The 20,093-nt window shown below is 40.6% G+C and overlaps 1 protein-coding gene across 3 annotated transcripts; it reads left to right on the top strand.

Moving 5' to 3' along the window:
• The first annotated feature begins 757 nt into the window (after positions 1 to 757).
• CLPX (caseinolytic mitochondrial matrix peptidase chaperone subunit X) lies at positions 758 to 20,016 on the top strand. 3 transcript variants are annotated; one of them, XM_054272821.1, is made up of 14 exons: positions 758 to 880; positions 4,466 to 4,626; positions 5,958 to 6,075; positions 10,358 to 10,512; positions 11,306 to 11,465; positions 12,612 to 12,653; positions 13,132 to 13,308; positions 14,454 to 14,618; positions 14,925 to 15,013; positions 15,540 to 15,704; positions 16,308 to 16,607; positions 16,727 to 16,819; positions 17,053 to 17,159; positions 18,205 to 20,016. In XM_054272821.1, the coding sequence occupies exons 1-14, from the start codon at positions 811 to 813 to the stop codon at positions 18,293 to 18,295; spliced, it is 1,893 nt and encodes a 630-aa protein (XP_054128796.1). In that variant the 5' UTR covers positions 758 to 810; the 3' UTR covers positions 18,296 to 20,016. The 3 variants fall into 3 exon arrangements, with proteins under 3 accessions (XP_054128796.1, XP_054128798.1, XP_054128797.1); XM_054272823.1 differs by having other exon boundaries at positions 17,053 to 17,209; positions 18,205 to 18,293; XM_054272822.1 differs by lacking the exon at positions 12,612 to 12,653.
• The last annotated feature ends 77 nt before the right edge of the window (positions 20,017 to 20,093 follow it).

Below are 20,093 nucleotides of genomic sequence, written 5' to 3'. Positions count from 1 at the left end.
ACAGTCAGGGGCTGCTAGATCACGTTGCTCCAAGCCCCGTCTAATCTGGCCTTGAACACTTCCCTCAGCTCAGGTTAATTGAGGAGAGCGACAGGTGATACTGAGTCATTCCTCTAATGAGCAGGTGGAGTCAATTAGCCCCGTTTAATTGGTATGTCATAAATAGGAGTTGAAGGTGAGCTGAAAAAACCAGACTTATAGTGTGTTCACACTTATAGGTGTGTTCTTCATAAGGCCTGTCTAAAGGATACACTCCATTAGGTAACATATATTTATATAGTGCTCTTCTCTGATTGAAGACCACCCCACAGCACGCGGCATCATTTTCTATTTGCTCTCAATATCGCTTCAGTTTGCCTGAAGCTTTTCTGCTCTTGTCTCAGCCAGATCTTTTCACGAAAGGCTTTTAAATAACCCCATTTCTGTGATCTAAGGGAAATATTCCTCTCATATCGTATTTGGAAAGAGGAATTAAAGGGCGGAATCACCGGGAATAAACACACCTGGACGGTGTGCCTAGGACAGACTGAGAGAGGCGGGGGGCGCTGCTGGTCGCAGACTACATTTCCCCCAATGCCACGCGGCGCCCACGCACCCATTCGCCTCTGGGACTACACTTCCCATGATACCCGGCGTGGCGAGTGGGTTCACGCAGGGCGCGCTGCGGCGCGATGCCCGCCGGGATCTGCAGTCCTGCGGTGACGCGCGGCGCCGTCACGGGGGCGTTACCGGGGCGGGCGGGGCCGGACCGTCGCCAGCGAGGCCTTGTCGGTGGCGGGGGGAGCGGGCCTGGCCCGCGGCCGCTGCACCATGTCCGCCTGCCACAGCTGCGCCGCCGCCGCCCGCCTCTTCGGCTCCACGCTGCCCTCCGCCCGCAGAGGTAACCGCGCTCCGCTTCAGCCTTCCCTCCCCGGGCCCGGCGGGGTCGGGCCCTGCGGCCGCGGGCCTGAGGGGAGCCCCGGCCCCGCGCTGCCCTTATCGCGCCGTGACAGCGGCGGGCACGGCGGCCTTTCCCCTTTTCCCTCTTTGAGCCGTTTGCTGGCGGCACCCGCGCGGTGCGGGCCGCGGGCAGGGCAGCGTTACGTGCCGGGAAGTTTCGGGGAATTCGCCCTCGCTGTGGGGAAATGTAACGCGAGAAAAGAGTTTATTTCAGCAGAGGTGATGCTCAGCAGCTGCCGGCCAGTGTGTGCTACTCTGCAGTGCCAGTAAATGTGTTTAATTGGCTTTAAAATGGCTTAATTTCCTTAATTAATTAAAAGCCTACCTTTGTGGTAGCCTAAGCTTGAAATATTTCTCATAAAGATGGGCTTAGTTAGCAAAATTCATTATTTCCAACTTGGTAGAAGGGCGAGACTGTGCCAGCTGCTCACTAGAAGTTGAGGGCTGTGGGAGGTTGTTACTTTTTTACTGTTTTTCCTTGTTTACCCTTTTTATGGTATTGTTGGGGTGCTGAGAGCAGACAAACCATGTTCTGCTTTGGTGAAAGGTAGAGCACCCCCAAATTGTGCTGAAAGATCTCTGTGTTGCCACATTTGCAACAATATTTTCAATTACTCTACCCTCAGCAATAGCCTGATGAGTCAGAGATCATTTACTGCCCCAAAGAGGTGAGTTAACTCTTTGTAGGTGCCTTTACATTTGTATCTCAAATATCAGCTGTGCTGAAAGGTTCTGACCTGTGCTTTCAAATCCAGCCTGTCTGCCCTTATGCAACCCCTCTGAAACAACCAACTTTAAAGCAAGTACTGTTTGGAATTCATTACAGAATTATCTTTAAAAAGTTTTGTGGGGTTTTTGGTCAGAACTAAGATTTGAAAGGATTATGTAAAAGAGCAAATGAGAATAAAATGCAGAGAGAGCAATATAATTGTTGATCCATCAGCTTTCAATGAAGGTTGTTTAAAAAGAAATATACCTTACTTTTGTGTGTATTTTATATTAAACTGTGTCATCTGGCAGGTGCTTTGTTTGCTGTTGCTGGTTGGGGCAAACTTGAGAGAGTTCAGAGTGCACAGATCAGTGTAATCAGTGGAGTGTTATGTGGGACAGCTACAGTTTGTCACAGTTTCCCTTTCCTGAGCGGCAGACGCCCCCAAGATTCCCCAGGCTTGCCCCAAAAGTCAATATTTATTCTGTCAAGTATCAATTAATAAGGTGTTAAGGAGCTTTTCATAGTTTCTTAACTCACAAATCCGAGCACCCTGGATGGGTTCCCTGGCTGCCAGCAGCTAGGGACACATCCCTTGAAGTCAGTGCTCCAAAAAACATCACCTGAGCCACCCTGCCAGGTGTGTGTGTGTCAGCCCATCCTGCCAGGTGTGTGTGAGCACGTCCTGTGTGTGTGAGCCTGTCCTGCCAGCTGTTACGGTTTGGAACATTTATCAGAGGCTGGATCCCTCAGTGCCACCTGCCAGGCATTGAGCTGGAATGTTGATTTCCCCTGGAAATCTCCCTCTGGGTTTATTGACCCAAGGAAGTTGTGGTGATGACTTTCTTATTGCTTCACTGTGTAATTATACAATGATATTTTGTCCAAAAACACCACTCAGACCTCACGATAAGCACGTGTGGCTTTTCATGCTCAGCCACAAGCTGATGTAGCAGTAATATGATTTTTTTCCCCCTGATTTAGTTTTCACAGCTCAGTGCTGTGTAAGGTTTCATGGTTCAGCCCATACAGTTCTCAGTGCATTTTCTGTCTCACAAGAGCACTCTGAATGAAAATGAGGACTGAAATGTTCCAGCTTTTGTGGAGTGCTTCAGCCTTTCTCCACAGGCCAAATCCCCCCGTGTCACTTGTGTGACTCCAGGTTTTGCTCAAGGGAGGAGAGGTGGTCATTGTTTGATTTTTAAGGGGTCTTTTCTCAGTTCCTAAACCAAATCTCAGTAAAGGAGCCATCTCTGAGGAATGGGGCTCCAAGAAGCTGCTCAGCACAGCTCTTGCATTGTAAACACTTACACAGCTTGTTCCTCACTGACAAGTGCACTTGGCACACGGGGCTCTCAGAGTTCTCTGCACATTCACTAAAAGGCACAACTGCTTCTGAGAGCCAGCCAGTGTTTTCAGCTTTGCTGTGATGTTTTTGTAGCTTACCCTGTGTAATCTAAAATGTGTTGCAGTGGCACTGAGCAGAGGAATTTAAAATGGGGAAGCTCATTGATTGTTATTCCTCCCTCACGTTTACAGACAGAAGCAGTGCTGCTAAGAGATTTTGAAAAGATTAATTTTCAGTCATGTTAAAAATAGTACAAGTCATCTTCAGGTTAGGGACTCTTAAGCAGTGTGTAAGTTAATAAACCAGCTTCAAATCTCATTTGTTACTGTCATCTTCATTGTGGCTTGCAGATCCTGTAAGAGTTTTCCTGGTGAATTTAGGTTCCTCTTCTTTATTTTTCTCCCTTCTTATTAAAGTAACAAGGTGAATTTTCAGTGTGTCCTCTTTCAGCTAAGCTCCCATCTCTTGGTTGCTGTTGTTTCCTCTTTCAGAACAAATGAGCTGTGCTCTTCTTGCTATTCTTACTTTTTCTTATTTTTTTGAAGAGTTTCTGGATTTTCCATAGGATTCTCTGATCCCTTAACAATAACACTGTGTGTTGTCAGCAGGTCTGTAGTTGCCATTGTTGCTGCATAGCTCTGCTGTCAGTAATACACAGAGTTCTTATCAGAACCAGCGAGCCGAGTGAGAAATTTGCCACTTTAAATGAGATGAGAGATGTGGATTCCAGGCTGCTGTTGATGTTGAAATCACAAGCACAGCATATGTTGGCTCACGTCTTCCCTGCCATGAAATGCAATCCTGCCGTGTTGCAGGAGGAGGAAGAGGCTGTTCAGTGTCTCGGAGGGTTTTTCACGTGGGCAGGGAGGGGTTTCAGCAGAGTTCAGGTTGTGCTGAGTTTGCCGGTGCTGCCTGTCGGTGGGTGCCAAATGGGACACAGCTCAGTTTCCCTCAGCACAATTCCTGTTGCCAAGAGGTGCCTCAGATTCCTGGAAACGAATTTTTAGTGGAGTTCCCAAGTCCAGCCGTGCAGTCACTGAGTCTGAAACACCTGATCTTTGCATAATGAAGAGACTCTTGAAAGGTTTCTCTCAGGGGGTTGGATTATTTCACAATATGAGCTCTGAGTTGATTGTGTTTATCATTCTGAGGATCAGTTTCATAACTGGGATGTTCCCTATTTCATGCCACAACAGGACTCTCCATTGTCTGATGTTAGAGGGCCTTAAATTATTTTGGAGTCTTTTTTGGACAACCAAGGTAGCTTTCAACAAGGGGAACATTGGGGTGGCAAAGATTATTTATTTTGGATAATTAAAATATGTTCAGAGCTGAATTCTGTTGCCAAAACCTTTTAGCTCCACTTAAAGTAAATCACTTCTGAGATTTGATAGCAATGGAATTAAACCAGGAGTATTTTAGTATTTAACTTTATTTTTTTGGGGTTTTTTTTTGTTTTTTTTTTTTAGGTATTACTTGTGGTCGTACACGCATCCCTGTTTTAGGAAAACTTGGGACTTTTGAAACTTGTTCTCTAAAACGAATTCCTCTTAGGAACTTTTCAGAAACACCAGCATATTTTGCTTCAAAGGATGGTGCAAGCAAGGATGGTTCTGGAGATGGAAACAAGGTAATTTCCACAAACTGGAGGTTTCAATAATTTATGTAAAATGTCCCTTACTTTTTTAAAAAAAATTTACTTAGAATTAATCTTGAAATTTTGTCCAATTCATGACATTTCTAATCCTTCAAATTGCTGTAACTGGCAGTGAAGAAAAAATAAATTGTATTGTGAATTTGTTAGGAGATAAACCTTTTCCACATCCTACAATGCTTTTCCCAGTTTTATAAATCTCTTTGCCTGGTGTAAACTTGAAAACTGTATTGGATGTCATAAATCAAGAACAGGATTTCAGGAAAGAGGAGTAATCAGAGCTGTTCTCCTTCAAAAGCCTGGTGCTCCCAAGTAGGCTTTTTAAAACTCCATTTTAAATGTTTCTGGGTTTAGAACTGGTTTGTCTTAAGACAAGTCAGTGAGGACATGAGCTCACCTCTTGTTAGTCAGTTGTAGTCTATTTTTATCCCAGTCATTCTCTGTAATTATGGTTAATAAACAGCTTCTTCAAATAAATGATTACCTGAGAATAAAACTGCTCTTTAGTCAGCAAATAACATTTTGAGAGTTCACAGGCAATTACTTTGCCTTAGTGTGGTGTGTTGTGAACCTGAGGAACTGTCCAGATGGCACAGGTCTGTTCTGAAGGTGCAATTAAACTTTTTTCAAAATAAATAAAGAAGATAAAAGAAATTAATTTTTTTTTTTTCTTGAAAAGGGTTGTAAGGAGAAATCAGTAGGCAAGACAGGTTTAAAAAATTAAGAACTGCCTTAGAAATGGGAAGAGAGATTTTTGCTGTTTCCTAAAATATAATAATCAGAGTATGAAGGCATAGATAGAGATACAAGTAAAAAATGAGTATTTCCAAGCACTTTGAAATGCATGTTTTAGCACAGATTGCTACACCTGCCAAGGAAATGAGAGGAGCTGTGGCCTCAGAAACCCTTAGAATCCATGCAGTTGAGATAATAAAATACTCTCTAAATATGATTTGTTTTCTTGTCTGGCATTAAAACATTAAAACACACTATTAAAACACCTTTGACAGAGCTTGTTATTGTTCTAGTGCCAGTCATCAGCTCTAATGCAGGTGTGGGATCCCTCTTCCATGGGCATCCAAGACTGGCAGAGCTGGGAAATGCAGATGTATTTGTAAATGTAAAACATTTCCAAGTGTTTATGTCACATTCTTCTATGTTTCAAAGCCTTTAAAAAATCCTGACAATAGCTACTTTGTCATTCAGCTGTTGCAAAATTCAAATTATTTGCTTCCAGAAGCATGCTACTAAATGCTTACTGTACCAGCTCCATTGTTTGGGGCTAATTGTCTGGAAATCTCTTTTAGAAATCTGTTGGTGAGGGTGGTGGTAAAAAGTCCAGCTCTGGAAGCTCTGGGAAAGGAGGGAACCAACTGCGCTGCCCGAAGTGTGGGGACTTGTGCACACACGTGGAGACCTTTGTGTGTAAGTTTGCCTTCAATCTTCCTTGTTTTACAGGGGCACAGATGTGACTTTGTGATTTAACACAGTCCTTTCTGCCTAATTCCATGGTGTCACAAATTTTGTTATGCTTAGTTTGGCCTTGTTGGTGTGACCAGCATTGATTGTCTCTGTGGGTACATTTGTGTAATTCCCGTCATGTGTGGGGATGTGGCAATGGAATTCACATTACATCTGGGAATATGCATTTTTAAAATGGTTCATGGCATTTTATACTTAATACCATTTGAACTAAAGACACTTTCATATCTCTGTTATATAAGTATATACTTTATATATGTGCGTTTGTAATGTCTGTCCTTTCTTTCCTAAATAATATAACTTCAATCCTGCATGTACTATACCCAAAGTGCTTATCCAGCAGAGGAATTAGAATCTGACAGATGGCTTACTAGAACAGTCTTCCATGGCAAAGTCAGAGCTATAATACATTCCAAATAGCAGGCTGGAAAGTCCAGCTAGAAAATCCAAAATCCTTGTTCTCCAGCAGCAATTGCTCCTATTTTATTTTTTTCTAAATATAATCCAAATTAATGCCATTTATTCTTTAGGTTCTATCAGTCTTGAAGATATTTCATACCTTATTTCAGCACTGATGAGACCAGCTTAGTAAACAAGAACTTTTGTCAGAAAGCCAATGCCCACTGTTGGGTGGTGGGGCTCAAGGAGGAAGTATCAAGTCATAATCAGACTTGTGCACTAAGAGGCTTAAGACAAGGTCAGCATAAAAGTGTTCAGCAGTTGTTGATAGAACAGCTGGCAGAAATAATGAGTGGATGTGCTGTGATCTGCTGCTACTCGTATAAAATAATATTTAAAATGATCAAATGTCACAATAAATCACAAGGCAGCTCTATAATAATAACAATAGATTTCTTTAGAGAAAAGATCAGTCCTTAGTCCTTGTCCTCCCCAGAAATAAGGTTGTTTTTCCAGTTTGTTTGAAACTATAGGCAACAAGATATTCTGCAAAACCTGGCACTAGTTCATGGAACTGGAAACCTGATCCTGTCTGTGTTCAATGTGGTCTCTCCCTGGACTAGGTGTGGCTGGAAGCTAGAAGGATTTTTGATCTCATTTACCTTCTTATGATTCATGAGCAGGCAGAGATGTTTTTGAAACTCTCTCACTTCACTGTGTGTTTCCCTTGGTGCTGCAGTTTGTGCTTTTGTCTGGAAATACCATTCAAGCATTGTCCCAGAACGATCCCTGGAAAGCAGAGATGTGATTTAGTGCTTTGTCAGTGTTGCTGGGAACTCTTAAGCATGCCTTGGGAGCAGGATTTATTGATTTATTCATACCAACACCATGGGAGAACATACCTTGATAAATGCAATTTAAAATTCCCAAGTAGTGAACCCACTTGAGCTGCAGCATCAGAATAACACAGGTTCTGTAAACAGCTGGGGACTGGAAACACACTTTTTTCCAAAGCTCCTGTGAGTCCTGGTGGAGTTTTTTCTGGACCTGTGTTATTCTGGTTTATTCTGGTTATTTGAGCAAACTGCTTCCCAACCACACTCTGTAAGGCAGCTGGAAAACAGAATTTCTAATTATCTTAAAATTTGTTTGAAAAAAGAAAACAAAAACTAAGAAAAATAAATCTGTCCCATTCTGCCCAAAATGAATGGGTTGCAAGTTTTATTAAGCCTACTGTAATTTGATTTTTTTGTTGTTGCTTAGTCAGGAAAAATGATGAATTTGCACAGTTCTGGTTAGAATTAACAACCTGCAGAGCCTTAAATAAATATCTAAAACCAAAGGAAAACATGCAATTAGCATTTGTTTCAGTTTAAATATTAGATTTTTAGTCATTTTGAGAGAAGTAGGAAAGCAAAATACTGAATAAAAGCCATGTTCATTAGAAGATTAATTGCCAGTGAGTGGCAGTGTGACAGGCTGGTTTTCCAGTGGAGTTTGTTTTTGATGGAGCTTCTCTTTGTATCTGCAAATCTTGCAGAAAGATTTGCTTGGCAATGGTTTTCCAGTAATTAACAATGAAGGGAAAATGTGAGGCAAACAAAAAGTCATTTTGCTTTGCCCTCCCTTCTCAGCAGCTCCTGTATTATTGTTTTGGGTTGTGAAAGTCTGTAAGGGGAGTTTGTGATCAGTGAAATAAGACTTGATCCTCAGATGTGGATTGAAATCCAATAGCTGTAAAGCTGATTGGCATAAGAAGCCTTATCTGGATGCTGCTTTTACTGTCTCCACCTGATGCCATCAGGTTACTCCACCCTCCAAGCAGCACTTCCCTGCTATTGTACATTCTCAGAAGCTTCCCTGCTTTCTTTTTCCTGGTTTGGGGTTTATTTTTTACCTTAAAGCAATTTGATAGCAGCCCATTGTCTCAACCCTACAACTCTTTTTTAATTTTAACCCTCTGATTGTTTCTGTTTCCTGTATGTTTTGTAAAAACCTGCATTTTCTCTTTGGCAAGATCAACTCACACAGACTTTATAAGTGCCTGTGCTAATGCAGCCTCTGTGGCAATGTTGTCTGATTAAAAACAACACTTGACTTGCATTTTGGCACACTGTAAATATTTGCAGACACCTTAATGACAGGGAGGTAATTTGCCATGGATGTTCTTTGTTGTTCTTTTATGTGCTTGCTAAAATCACATATGAAAACATGCCAGTATTTAGGATTAGCAAAGTTTCCTGCAACTCATTTGTGTATTTTTTTTAGTGAAATTTTAAAGATGCCCCATTTTACTCTTACAGTGCACTCCTTATTTTCTGAGGTTTTTAAATAATTCCTGTGGATCTGTAAAGGGACCAACCATTCTCATGGCTATTCTATCCTAAATAAGGATAAGGAAGAAACAGCCTCATGGCACTGTGGTCATCACAAATAATCAGAGGTGTTTTCAGTGAGCCCTAGGAGAAAGGTTGGGTTGTTTTTTTCCCTACAATATTGTTGCTAAATAATAGTTACATAAGAGGAATGGGTTTGTGCAAGTGGATTTCCATCACACTCCCATGAGGCAGATAACAGTAATTTGGAAGGTTGCCAGGAGAACTTCCAGGCTGTTACCCAGAATTTCTTTGAAGTAAAGTTAATAAAGCTGTGTTGGTCACGGTATTAGTTGCTACATTCTTACAGTAATCTGTTGGTCTTGCTTATCCAGGTATAAGGTGGGATTAATGGTAAGAAAAACCCCACCCACTCCTCTTTTGCTGATGCCAGTCCTGTGGGAGACAACAAGTTATAAATAAGCAGCTTGTTTATTGCTACAGGGTGTTGTTACAGTCAGCTGGTGCTGTAGTGTTCAAGCCATTTTCTAAAATCTTTTTATGAGTTCAGAAGTTCTGACATTGAAGTTTTCAAAGGGTTGTTTTTCTACAGTTACTTTACTTTTAATTAAATTCATTTACTAGTATATTTTCTTTAAATCTATCCTACTGCTCGTGATTTGCATTTAGCAGCACAGTAATATGGCTAGAAAGGATCTATTCTGAATTACTTTTATTATTCTTCTCTACTGTCTGTTTTTATTATTTCAACTTTGCCTGGCCAGAGGAAAAGAAGAGCAATGCAGGTTCTCATTTTCAGGCTTATGAAACCAACCTTTACAGATTTCTTAAGACATAGTTTACAAAGTCAGCAGTAGGAGGGTTTAGCTTTTGGAATTTGAAAGAAATTTGTCCTAGTCTTGACAGTAAAAATAAATAAGCAGAAGATGTTGCAAAACATCAAAGTCCTTGATGGTTTGTTGCATACCACAGCTGCCTCTTGTTGGGATGAACCCTTTGGGTGACCCCCTGTGCTTCCACAGTGCTCCAAAGCCAGAGGGATGCAGAGAGCAGCAGCTGCCAGAGCCCTCCTGTAATGCTGTCTTTGATATTCTACACTGCTTCCCTGCACTTTAGTCTGGGCCTAACCACAATATCTTATTTTGCTGTCAGTTGGAGAGTGAGGAACATTTCCTGCACAGCTAAAGCCTTCATTAATTTTGTCTCTCTCAGAAGTGAGTGTGATGCTACTGGAGAAGTATCAAAAGGAGTTTTGTGTTTAATCCATTGTCTGGTTGCTGCCCAGCATTCTGATTTTTTGGGGGGGCAAATTGTGTTCTCTCTGTGTCAAATTTCAGAGGCCAATAGTAGCTTTTAAATGTTCTAAGGTGAGTGAGGGAGAAGTGTTGTGCAAACACAGGGAGGCTGTGCTGTCTTGCAGGTGCTTGTCCTGTGTGATGAGCTGGGACAGAAGCAATTCCTCTCACTGCCTTGTTTGACTTTTTCTGCAGCTTCCACCCGTTTTGTGAAGTGTGAAAAGTGTCACCACTTTTTTGTTGTCCTGTCAGAGGCAGACACAAAAAAGAGCATCATTAAAGAGCCCGAGTCAGCAGCAGAAGCTGTGAAATTGGCATTCCAGCAGAAGCCACCCCCTCCACCGAAAAAGGTACATTCTTAATTCCACCCAGAGCCCCCTCCTGCTGCAGCACGGAGAAATGCTTCCCTTAATCTGCATCAGGTGTGTAATGGCTGCTGGGACAGAGCAACAAACAATAAAGATGATTAGCTCAAGATTAAACCTTTGTGAGCTGTGTGACCCAGCAGGGCACTGATAAAGGGAACAAGTAGATCCAATAAAGGTATTGGAGCTTGTTTTCCTCTTTGTCTTGTGATTTCATTTTCTCCTGTGTCCTTGAGACTGACCTCAGCCTTCACCAACCACAGTAACTTTTCTTTTTCACTGTGGCCTTGCATTGTGTCTTTATTTTAGCAGCTTCTTTCTGTAGCTGCAGAGCCTTTTATTTGGTGTGGGTTTGGGTGAGAGCTGCAGCTGATTAATTTGTGGCCATGGTCCCTCTGAAGTCACTTGGTTTCCCTCTGGAGATTAGTGAGGAAACCTTTTTATGTTTGAGTTCTTCATGGACTGTAATGGTTACTCCACACAGCTCCTTGATAGGCCTCTTTTAAGAAAATAAGTGTTCTTAAAATTTCTGTTCCTCTTAAAAATTTGGGTGAAAATAAGCAATGGGCTTATGTATTAACACAATATGAGTGTGTAAGCATCAGGTTTTCTTAAGTGAACTTATCAACAGGAATATATTTTGTATTTTAGATGTTAGTTTCTATTTCTCAGGTCTGTAACCATTCAGACCAAAGTCTATCTTTGGCACAATATACTATTTTTCCTTTTCTACTGCAAGATGATTTAGAAGTGTTACTAAGGTTAATCTGTTTTGCAGATTTACAACTACCTCGACAAATATGTTGTTGGTCAGTGTTTTGCCAAGAAGGTGCTTTCAGTTGCTGTGTATAATCATTACAAGAGAATCTACAATAATATCCCATCTAACCTGAGACAGCAAGCAGAAGTTGAGAAGCAGACTTCTTTAACACCAAGAGGTTTGTATGATATTTGGTATTTTTCTGGTCAAAACAATTACCATTTCAGGGCTCTAACTTGAGAAATCTAAGAAAGGTTCTACCTTGACACTAAATGTTCTATAATTGAAATTATAAGAATTTCTACTAAATATAATTTTCACTGTGAACTTCTGTGATTTATTTAAATGGTAATCAGAAGGTTTATGGTGCTTTCCATATGAAATGCTTAGCCCTTTTTGCTGATACATATTATGGGGTATTCTCCTTTAACTTTCTAACCAAGTCTCCTAATTTTTTCTTTCTAATCTCATTTACTACTTAATGGTAAATCTGCTGCTGAATCTGCAGCAACAATGCAGATCAGGAAGGTGATATTTTGCATAGGTAAACTGATGAGTACTTAGATTTCTAACTTCCCTTGCTCCTGCTGGCAGCATCTGCTGGGCACCACAGTATTGTTCCACATCTAGCAGGTGTAGATGGAGTTACTCTTGGCAGTACTTTTGCTGCTGAGTAAGTGTGTAGCTATGTTGATCTAATTTATTTTTAGAAGTAGGATTAAGTTGCCATCTCTGACTCAAAGTGTACCTTCGGTGGTTTTTTTAAAAGGTGTTTTGTTCTGTCTTGCAAAAGTTACCACAGAAATCTTCTTTTTTTGAATTAAGTCTTTTAAATGAGGAGGGAACATTGGTAGCACTGTTCTGGTAAGGGCAGTTGTATACCTGGCACCAGGAATTCCTGACCCTCCTCAGGGAGATAACATGGTCCATACCCACAGAGACTGACAGTCAATGTTTACATATTTCAGAGTTCTGCCTTATAACAAGGAACATTGTAACACTCAGGGAGAGTTTAAGGAAGCCTCTTCAAACCAAAATTGTTGTTCTATTTTTTTCCCTTCTATAATTGGCTGTAAAGTGGAAATCTAATTAGAGGTAATAGAGTGTTGTTGTTTTTAGAAGTAGATATCTTGCTGGCATTTCAAAAACATGTTTGGGTTTTGGGTTAATTTTGACAGCAATAAAAATAGCTCTTGTGGGGATTTCCTGTCAGAAATACATTCATAGACAGTGATGAGATGTATTCAGAAGAGGGCAAGAGGTGGAGAATTTATAAGCTTTTATAGACTTACTTTTTTATGACTGTTTTCATCCTCTCTCTTAGAATTAGAAATCAGAAGACGGGAGGATGAGTACAGATTTACAAGTAAGTGAACCCTCTCCTCATGTCCTCCTCTGCAATACCTACTTTATGACATGGAGAAGAGTCTTTAGTGACTGCTAGTTTGAAATGTTGGGTGAAATCCAGTGCTTGTACTTTTTTTGTCATGGAAATCAACAGCTTGGGTTTATTTCTTCTTTTATGTTAAAAAGAAATATAAGAAATTATAGTAAAAGTGAATAAATTTATAAGGACTGAAACTTTCTCTGGCTTTTTAATGTAGAGGAATGCTGTTAGGTAATCCACTGTGCTACTGGAAATTCTTTTCCTATATGCCTCTGCAAAAGTGTGGTTGGAACTCCTGTTTGTGCAATAATTGTGCTGTATTTCTGTTGCTTTCCTCTCTGTGAGCTTCTGTACAGAGAGAATTCTAGGTTTGCAGAAGAACCTTGCTGTTACTGTGTGTTTAAAGTAGTGACAGAGCTTGCTGGTGCTCAAACAGTGCTGTTATTGTTCTCTTCAGAACTCCTGCAGATTGCTGGAATCAGTCCTCATGGTAATGCTTTGGGAGCATCAATGCAGCAACAGATGAACCAGCAGATACCTCAGGAAAAACGGGGAGGAGAAGTACTAGATTCAGCCAATGATGACATTAAACTTGAAAAAAGTAATATTTTGCTGCTTGGACCAACTGGATCAGGTATACAGCTGCATGTTTCCATAGGTGTCATATTTTTCATGGAATTTGTTGTTAATGGGTGATTTTCCTCTTCTGTAATTATTCAGATTTGGTTTACAAAAAAACTAAACTGTGAATTTCAGATTTGGATTCCAGTGTTTTCATGCCATGTTAACATGATGAGCTAGTGGCCTTAAAAAGGAATGAGCTGTAGTTGTGTGGTTTTCTTTTTTTTTTTAACACCTTTATTTACTGACTGAATAAAAGATGCCACTTTGACTAAAAAGTGGCAGATGCAGTTCCACTGCTTCAGCTGGCAAGCTGAGATGCTGCAGTTAGTGCTGTTTCACCTCTGGGGCAGATTAGTTGCAGGGGGTTGGAAAGAGAGATTATTTTGTATGTTCATAAGACTTGGGAGTGTTTGTGCTGAAGTGATGGCATTTTGCAGACTTCTTGGGAGAACATTCGCTAAACAATATTTTAATTCTGTTTCTTCCCAACTTCAAAGCAGGAGCAATTGGACTTTGCACTGCACCCTGAGTGTCTGCAAAGGACTACTGATTTATTTAATCTTTAAACTCTGCAAGTACATGTATTATGGTTTTTATATTGTGTGACATTTTGTGGTACTGTATGCATTTCAAGCTGCCTTAAATGTGTATTATTAAACTAAAACCGGAAATACAGCCTGCCAATGTAAAAACCACTTCTTATGAAAGCTATCTCCCTTGGAAAATATTCTTATATTAAGATGCTAGTAGGACTCAGAATGTTTAATAAGAGTAATGATGATCCTGTGGTAAATCCTTGAATGGTTTGGGTTGGAGGGTACCTTAAAGCTCCCCTTGTTCCACCCCTGCCATGGGCAGGGACAACTTCCACTATCCAAGGTTGCTCCAAACCCTGTCCAGCCTGGCCTTGAACACTTCCAGGGATCCAGGGGCAGCCACAGCTTCTCTGGGCACCCTGTGCCAGGGCCTCACCACCTTCACAGCCAAGGATTTCTTCCCAATATCTCATCTAAACTCACCCTCTTTCAATTTAAAGCCATTCCCCCTTGTCCTGTCACTACATGCCCTTGTTAGAAGTCCCTGTCCAGGTACTTGGATTTGTGTGTTCCAACAGAAATGTGTGTCAGTTCTGACATGCAGCTTTTATTTTACCAGGTAAAACCCTGCTGGCTCAGACTCTGGCTAAATGTCTAGATGTCCCTTTTGCTATCTGTGATTGCACCACCTTGACTCAAGCTGGCTATGTGGGAGAAGACATTGAATCTGTCATTGCTAAACTCCTGCAAGATGCAAACTACAACATAGAAAAAGCACAGCAAGGTAAACTTCTCATGTGTGGTACAGAGACTGTTCATTTTGTTGAAGTGCTCTAAGCTTTTGAGACCAGCAGTATTCCTGAAGTTTGTGTCCTGTGCATGTACCCAAATTTTAAATCAGATAGAATAACACTGAAAAGAGCTCAACGTGTATTTTTTTGGTTTTGTCCACAATTTGGCAAAATTACACATGCTTTTGCAGTTGGGAAGTAGAACAAGCTGCTGCTCCCTCAAATGTTATTATTCTCTGTAAACTCTTGCTTCTCTTTAAAAGTAGGGTTATCTTTAATCCCATTTTCTGTACCTGCAGGAATTGTTTTTCTGGATGAAGTAGATAAGATTGGCAGTGTTCCTGGTATCCATCAGTTAAGGGACGTTGGGGGAGAAGGTGTTCAACAGGTAAATATTTCCATGGAGTGATTTTACTTACTGAGTGAACAGAACATGGGATCCTGTCATGTCAAACAGCATGGGAATGTATGGAGTCGCAGTTCTTCAGTTCCTTAATTATTCACCTTCAAAAGACACAGCTTTCCTCTTGACTTCATTAAAAAACATAATCTCAAAAGCAGTTTGAGGCATCCTCATGGAAGCATTTTAGTTTAATGTCTTTGCAGCATTCAGCCAGCCAGTTCATAATGTAGACAAGGACAGGTAACAATTCCCATTTAAACAAAACTCTTAAAGCAGCTAATCATTGTATGCAAAATGTGCATGGGAGCCACATTGAAGGAATGCTTTTGTCCTTGAGTGGGATCATCTCATAGGGAAAACTGACTTTTTTGGACACTTACTGTTACTATAAAGGCAAAAGGGAGCAAAAAATATGAGTATATTTGTGAAAGTGAACATATCATGGTGTGCCCTGTTACATGATGCTACAGAATGGAAATTTTTTATTGCTTATTTCTTCTTTCCTTCTTAGGGCTTGCTAAAATTACTTGAAGGCACAATAGTGAACGTTCCAGAAAAGAATTCTCGGAAACTACGCGGAGAAACGGTGCAGGTTGACACAACAAACATTCTGTTTGTAGCTTCTGGTGCTTTTAATGGTCTTGACAGAATTATCAGCAGGAGGAAAAATGAAAAAGTGAGTGCATCAGTCTGTATCCAGGCTGAAAAATCATCATCTTGATCACTGTTTGCAATACTGACTTTTACAGGTCTCGCTGTATTTGTAAACACACTAAATTTCTTTATTTCAGCAAGTGGTGCTAAAAACCATAATCATCTTAAAATACCTGATCCTGCAGTTCACTGCTTTGTAGATTAATGTCTGGGGACAGAGTTCTGGCTGCAGCATTCTGACAAAATATGCTCCTGTCTCTAACACTAAAGGAGTGACTGAAATTCAAGTTATTGTTCATGTTAATTCATGTAGCTTCCCATGTAAGCAAACTTGCCTGTTTCACTTATGAAGTGTCACTGGTACTTGTAAAATGACCAGAACAGGTTGATAATCTTTTAAGAAAAAATTGCTCTTGTACTGATGCATTAATCCTTCACTGAGGAAATTCAGTCTTATAAGAAACTGATTGTATGCAAGGGGTCTAATTTTACTCTAAGCAGTTTCTTGAGCTTGAATTAGTATGTAATGACCTAATCAGTCACTGCAGATTTTTTAATACTCGTGGAAAGTGAGTAAGAACACTGTTATTACAGTTCTCTAAGCAGCACATGTTTGTTTTTGCAGTACCTGGGATTTGGGACACCATCTAACATGGGGAAAGGCAGAAGGGCTGCAGCAGCAGCTGATCTTGCCAATATCAGTGGAGAGTCTGACCCACAGGAGGATATTGAGGAGAAGGATCGCTTGCTGCGCCACGTGGAAGCCAGGGACCTCATCGAGTTTGGCATGATTCCTGAATTTGTGGGACGTTTGCCTGTCGTGGTTCCCCTGCACAGCCTGGATGAGAAAACCCTGGTGCGGATCCTGACGGAGCCACGGAACGCTGTGGTTCCTCAGTACCAGGCACTGTTCAGCATGGATAAGGTTTGAGTTTTCATTTGGTGACTCTTGGTGTTCATTTTTATAAATACAGTGGTTTCAGTCATGCTTGTACTCGCCACACTGAGTTATAAATGAAATTATTCCCATTTCTCTCTGTGTAGTGTGAATTAAATGTAACTGAAGATGCATTGAAGGCTATAGCCAGACTGGCCCTGGACAGAAAAACTGGTGCCAGAGGTCTTCGATCTATAATGGTGAGTAAATTAAATCTTATAAACAACAAGTGAAGCTTCCTGGATTTGTGTGTATGGACCTAATCTTGCCCATTTCCAGTGACAGCCACACTTAGTTCTGGCCCTTACATGGATGCAGTAAGTCTTTCTAAAGCTGTGAGTATTCAAGAGTTCTTCCAAGAAGACTCTCTGAAAATCACTTGTTTCTGTATGCCCTCTTCTACAGAAATATTTTCCCCTCTATTTTCTTGCAGGAAAAGCTGCTGCTGGAGCCCATGTTTGAAGTGCCCAATTCTGACATCGTATGTGTGGAAGTTGACAAAGATGTTGTAGAAGGCAAAAAAGAGCCAGGATACATTAGGTAAAACGGTAACAGAAGTAGCAGAACAGACCAGTAATACAACTAGACAGGTATTCTGATGGAATGAGCACAAATCCATGCACACAACCTAAAAAAGATTCAATGCTCTGTATATTGTACACAGCTGAATTAGTGCCTGTTCTGTCCTAGAGACTTTGGATTTGTATTGCTTTAGTTTTTAAGCAGAAATTTTAAAATAAACATATGTGAAGTTACTTTTGTGTGTGTTTACCTGTAGAAATGGAAGCAAATTTTAAGGTAACAGTAAAAATTTGAAATTCAGTTGTGATTGTACTGAAATTTCTGAAATGAAACAGTTTCTTTCTTCCTGCTTTTTACCACATATGTGGGGTTTTTATACAAGCTCCAGGCTGCAACAATTTTCTACATTACTCTTGCAGCAGTGGAGAGCCACAAAGGCACATCTATTGATTTGCTGAACTCTTGTTAAAATAATCAATTTAATGTTGTAAAGAGTATGGTAATGATGTGGAATGTTGAAAACACTGGACAAATCTGCATTAAAAAAAAAATCCAACAATTTCCATGAATGAAGGATGGAATTGAGAGAGAGTGGGTCAGATTAAAACTGGTTAAAAAATTAATTTCCAAATTTCAGGTTTGAAATTTAGGACCTGTGTCAGTGATAGAAACCAAGACAATGTTGTTTGAGTGGCTTTCTCCACTAAGGTACATTTACTCATTCCAGCACCTTGTCTGTGCTGAAGCTTGGCTCAGTCTTGTGTTGTTGGAGTGAAAAGTATTACACTGATGGTTGCTTGAAGTGATTCTGTATAGCACCATAAATACTAAATTTAGTGATGAAATCCAACAACTTACTGAAAGTCAGGAGGCTAATTGAATTCAGCTAATGAGCCTGTGTGCTGGTGGCACTGCAAATGTGCAGAGCAGCATTTCCAGATCAGAAGGTCAGAACTTTGTCACGGGGCTCTGTGCATGTGACACGTTTGTCAGAAGCTGTGGAAAGTGCCTCTTGTTTTTTCCCTCTGTGTCTAAGGTATCTGATCATTCCTTCCAATCCTAGGGCTCCCACCAAGGACTCATCAGAAGAGGAGTATGACTCTGGAGTGGAGGAGGAGGGCTGGCCTCGCCAGGCAGATGCTGCAAACCATTAAACACTGTCAGAACTGTGACCTGCAGAAAGCTCACTCGGTTCTTTCCTTGCGATTGCCTCTGGCTCCAGCCTGGCCCCAAGGGCACCAGATCTGCCTCGGATACAATTCCTGCTGAGGAACTTCATTAGCTAAATCAGATCGTGTACTTTACTGCAGCATCACCTTGATTTGATGGACAGAGTGTGGACTGGGATGGCATAATGTTCAACTATGAATTGTATATTACACTTGTTCAATTAAAATGTATAGCAAATGCAGCAGCACCTGCACTGCCCTTGCCAGAAACTAAACCAGCAGCGCAGGTGCTGCCAATAGTTAGATTTAACAATAATGTTACTCTACAAGTGGGAAATCAAAATTAATAATTAGTAGAGGGTGAGTAAACTATCTTAGCTCCTGGTACGGCTCACAGGGGGTTCTGTTCAGGTCAGTGTTAGAGTCCTGCTGGGGTGTGAAACCCAGTGGGCACTGGAGTGGCTTGTTACATTGGTGGGGGAGGAAGCCCTTTGGAAAAGGGGACACGCTTTGTGACACTGCTGGGAGATTCTGCTAAAATGTGACACTGGTTTGTTACAGTCATTTGAATATCCAATAATACCATTCACGTCTCCATTGGGAGCTTTAATCACCTTGGATACTGTGAAAGAAGGTGAAGTCTGGTTTTCCAGAGGGGTAAACAAGATTCCTAGGAAGCAGTAAAACCATCTAAATTTGGATGAGAAGTCGCCATAAATTTTTAAATATTAATGTTCTAATATAGTACATTTTGTTTAACGTATTGGAACTATCATGCATCAATTTTTTGGTGCCAGGTATTTGCCCAACCTATCTTATAATGTTAAGAGATGAAAGAAGTAAATGTATAATATTTTTGCTGTAATCAGTAGTGATTGTTCACATGACAGTGCTTTTTAAGTTATATTCTCAAATGCTAGTATTGCATCTTGTGGGTTTGTCTTTGATTTTAATCTCACAGCAAGCAATCCTCCCTATTCTGTTCTCCACCAAAATTATTTCGATCCTTTAGGAATGTCTTTGTAAAAACACTAAAGGACCTGTATGTTTTTGATTTGTTTCTGGAATTAAAATTGTCACTTAAAACTTTGTTTTGTCCTTCGGTGAAAACGTGGACTTGAGTTTCCCTAAAACTTTAATTCACGCTATTTAAATAAAACTTTCATCCTTTTTAGTCTAGTGACTGTTTTAGGACAGGAAAGGATACAGAAAATCTATTGACCCTATTTTTGTCATTAATTTCTGTCATGTAAATTTTATGTAATATTTGTGTTCTTCCCTAGCAGCAGTGTGACATGCAATTGTAGCCAGGTGCAACAGATACTTCCCGTGGGATTACAGATCTTTTCAGGTTAAATGACCCACTAATGGTTCAGAAAAAGCTGTGTTTGGAGTTGAGGATATTTCTAGAAGCTTGGTCCCCTCTCAATGGGAATTTGTGGTGAACTGTCTGTAACTGCATCCTCACTTTCCTTTTTGTAGAGTGAAAAAACATAACAGCTTTTAATTCTGAATCCTTTAATTCAAATCCTTTTTTAAACAGATAGAATAAACCACCACATTTTAGGTGAAACTGTTCAACAACTTAGTTTTGAAAGTTGTTTGGAATTCTGTAACCAAGAACTGTTTTTAAGGAAATAAAAATGCCGTGTAACTACAGTTTGTACTTCACCTCTGGCGTTTGAATAAAAGCGAATATTCAAGCAGTGGAGAGTTGTCATCCCTGACGTCATCCCCGCATATTTTAAGTTTTAGGAGAAGTCTTTGAAATTTAATGTTTACG

Source organism: Melozone crissalis, unplaced genomic scaffold (genome assembly GCF_028551555.1).
Source record: "Melozone crissalis strain CALT ecotype California unplaced genomic scaffold, PUWL_Pcris_2 ptg000014l_1, whole genome shotgun sequence".
NCBI lineage: Eukaryota > Metazoa > Chordata > Aves > Passeriformes > Passerellidae > Melozone > Melozone crissalis.
The sequence above is the reverse complement of the archived record's forward strand: the minus strand, read 5'-3'. Positions and strand labels throughout refer to the sequence as shown.

Bases quoted from the DNA above. Each gene is read 5' to 3' on its own strand.
- CLPX (XM_054272821.1), top strand. From the start codon at position 811: ATGTCCGCCTGCCACAGCTGCGCCGCCGCCGCCCGCCTCTTCGGCTCC. The intron at 4,627-5,957 runs GTAATTTCCACA...AATCTCTTTTAG, and splicing joins GTTCTGGAGATGGAAACAAG to AAATCTGTTGGTGAGGGTGG. The intron at 6,076-10,357 runs GTAAGTTTGCCT...CTTTTTCTGCAG, and splicing joins ACACGTGGAGACCTTTGTGT to CTTCCACCCGTTTTGTGAAG.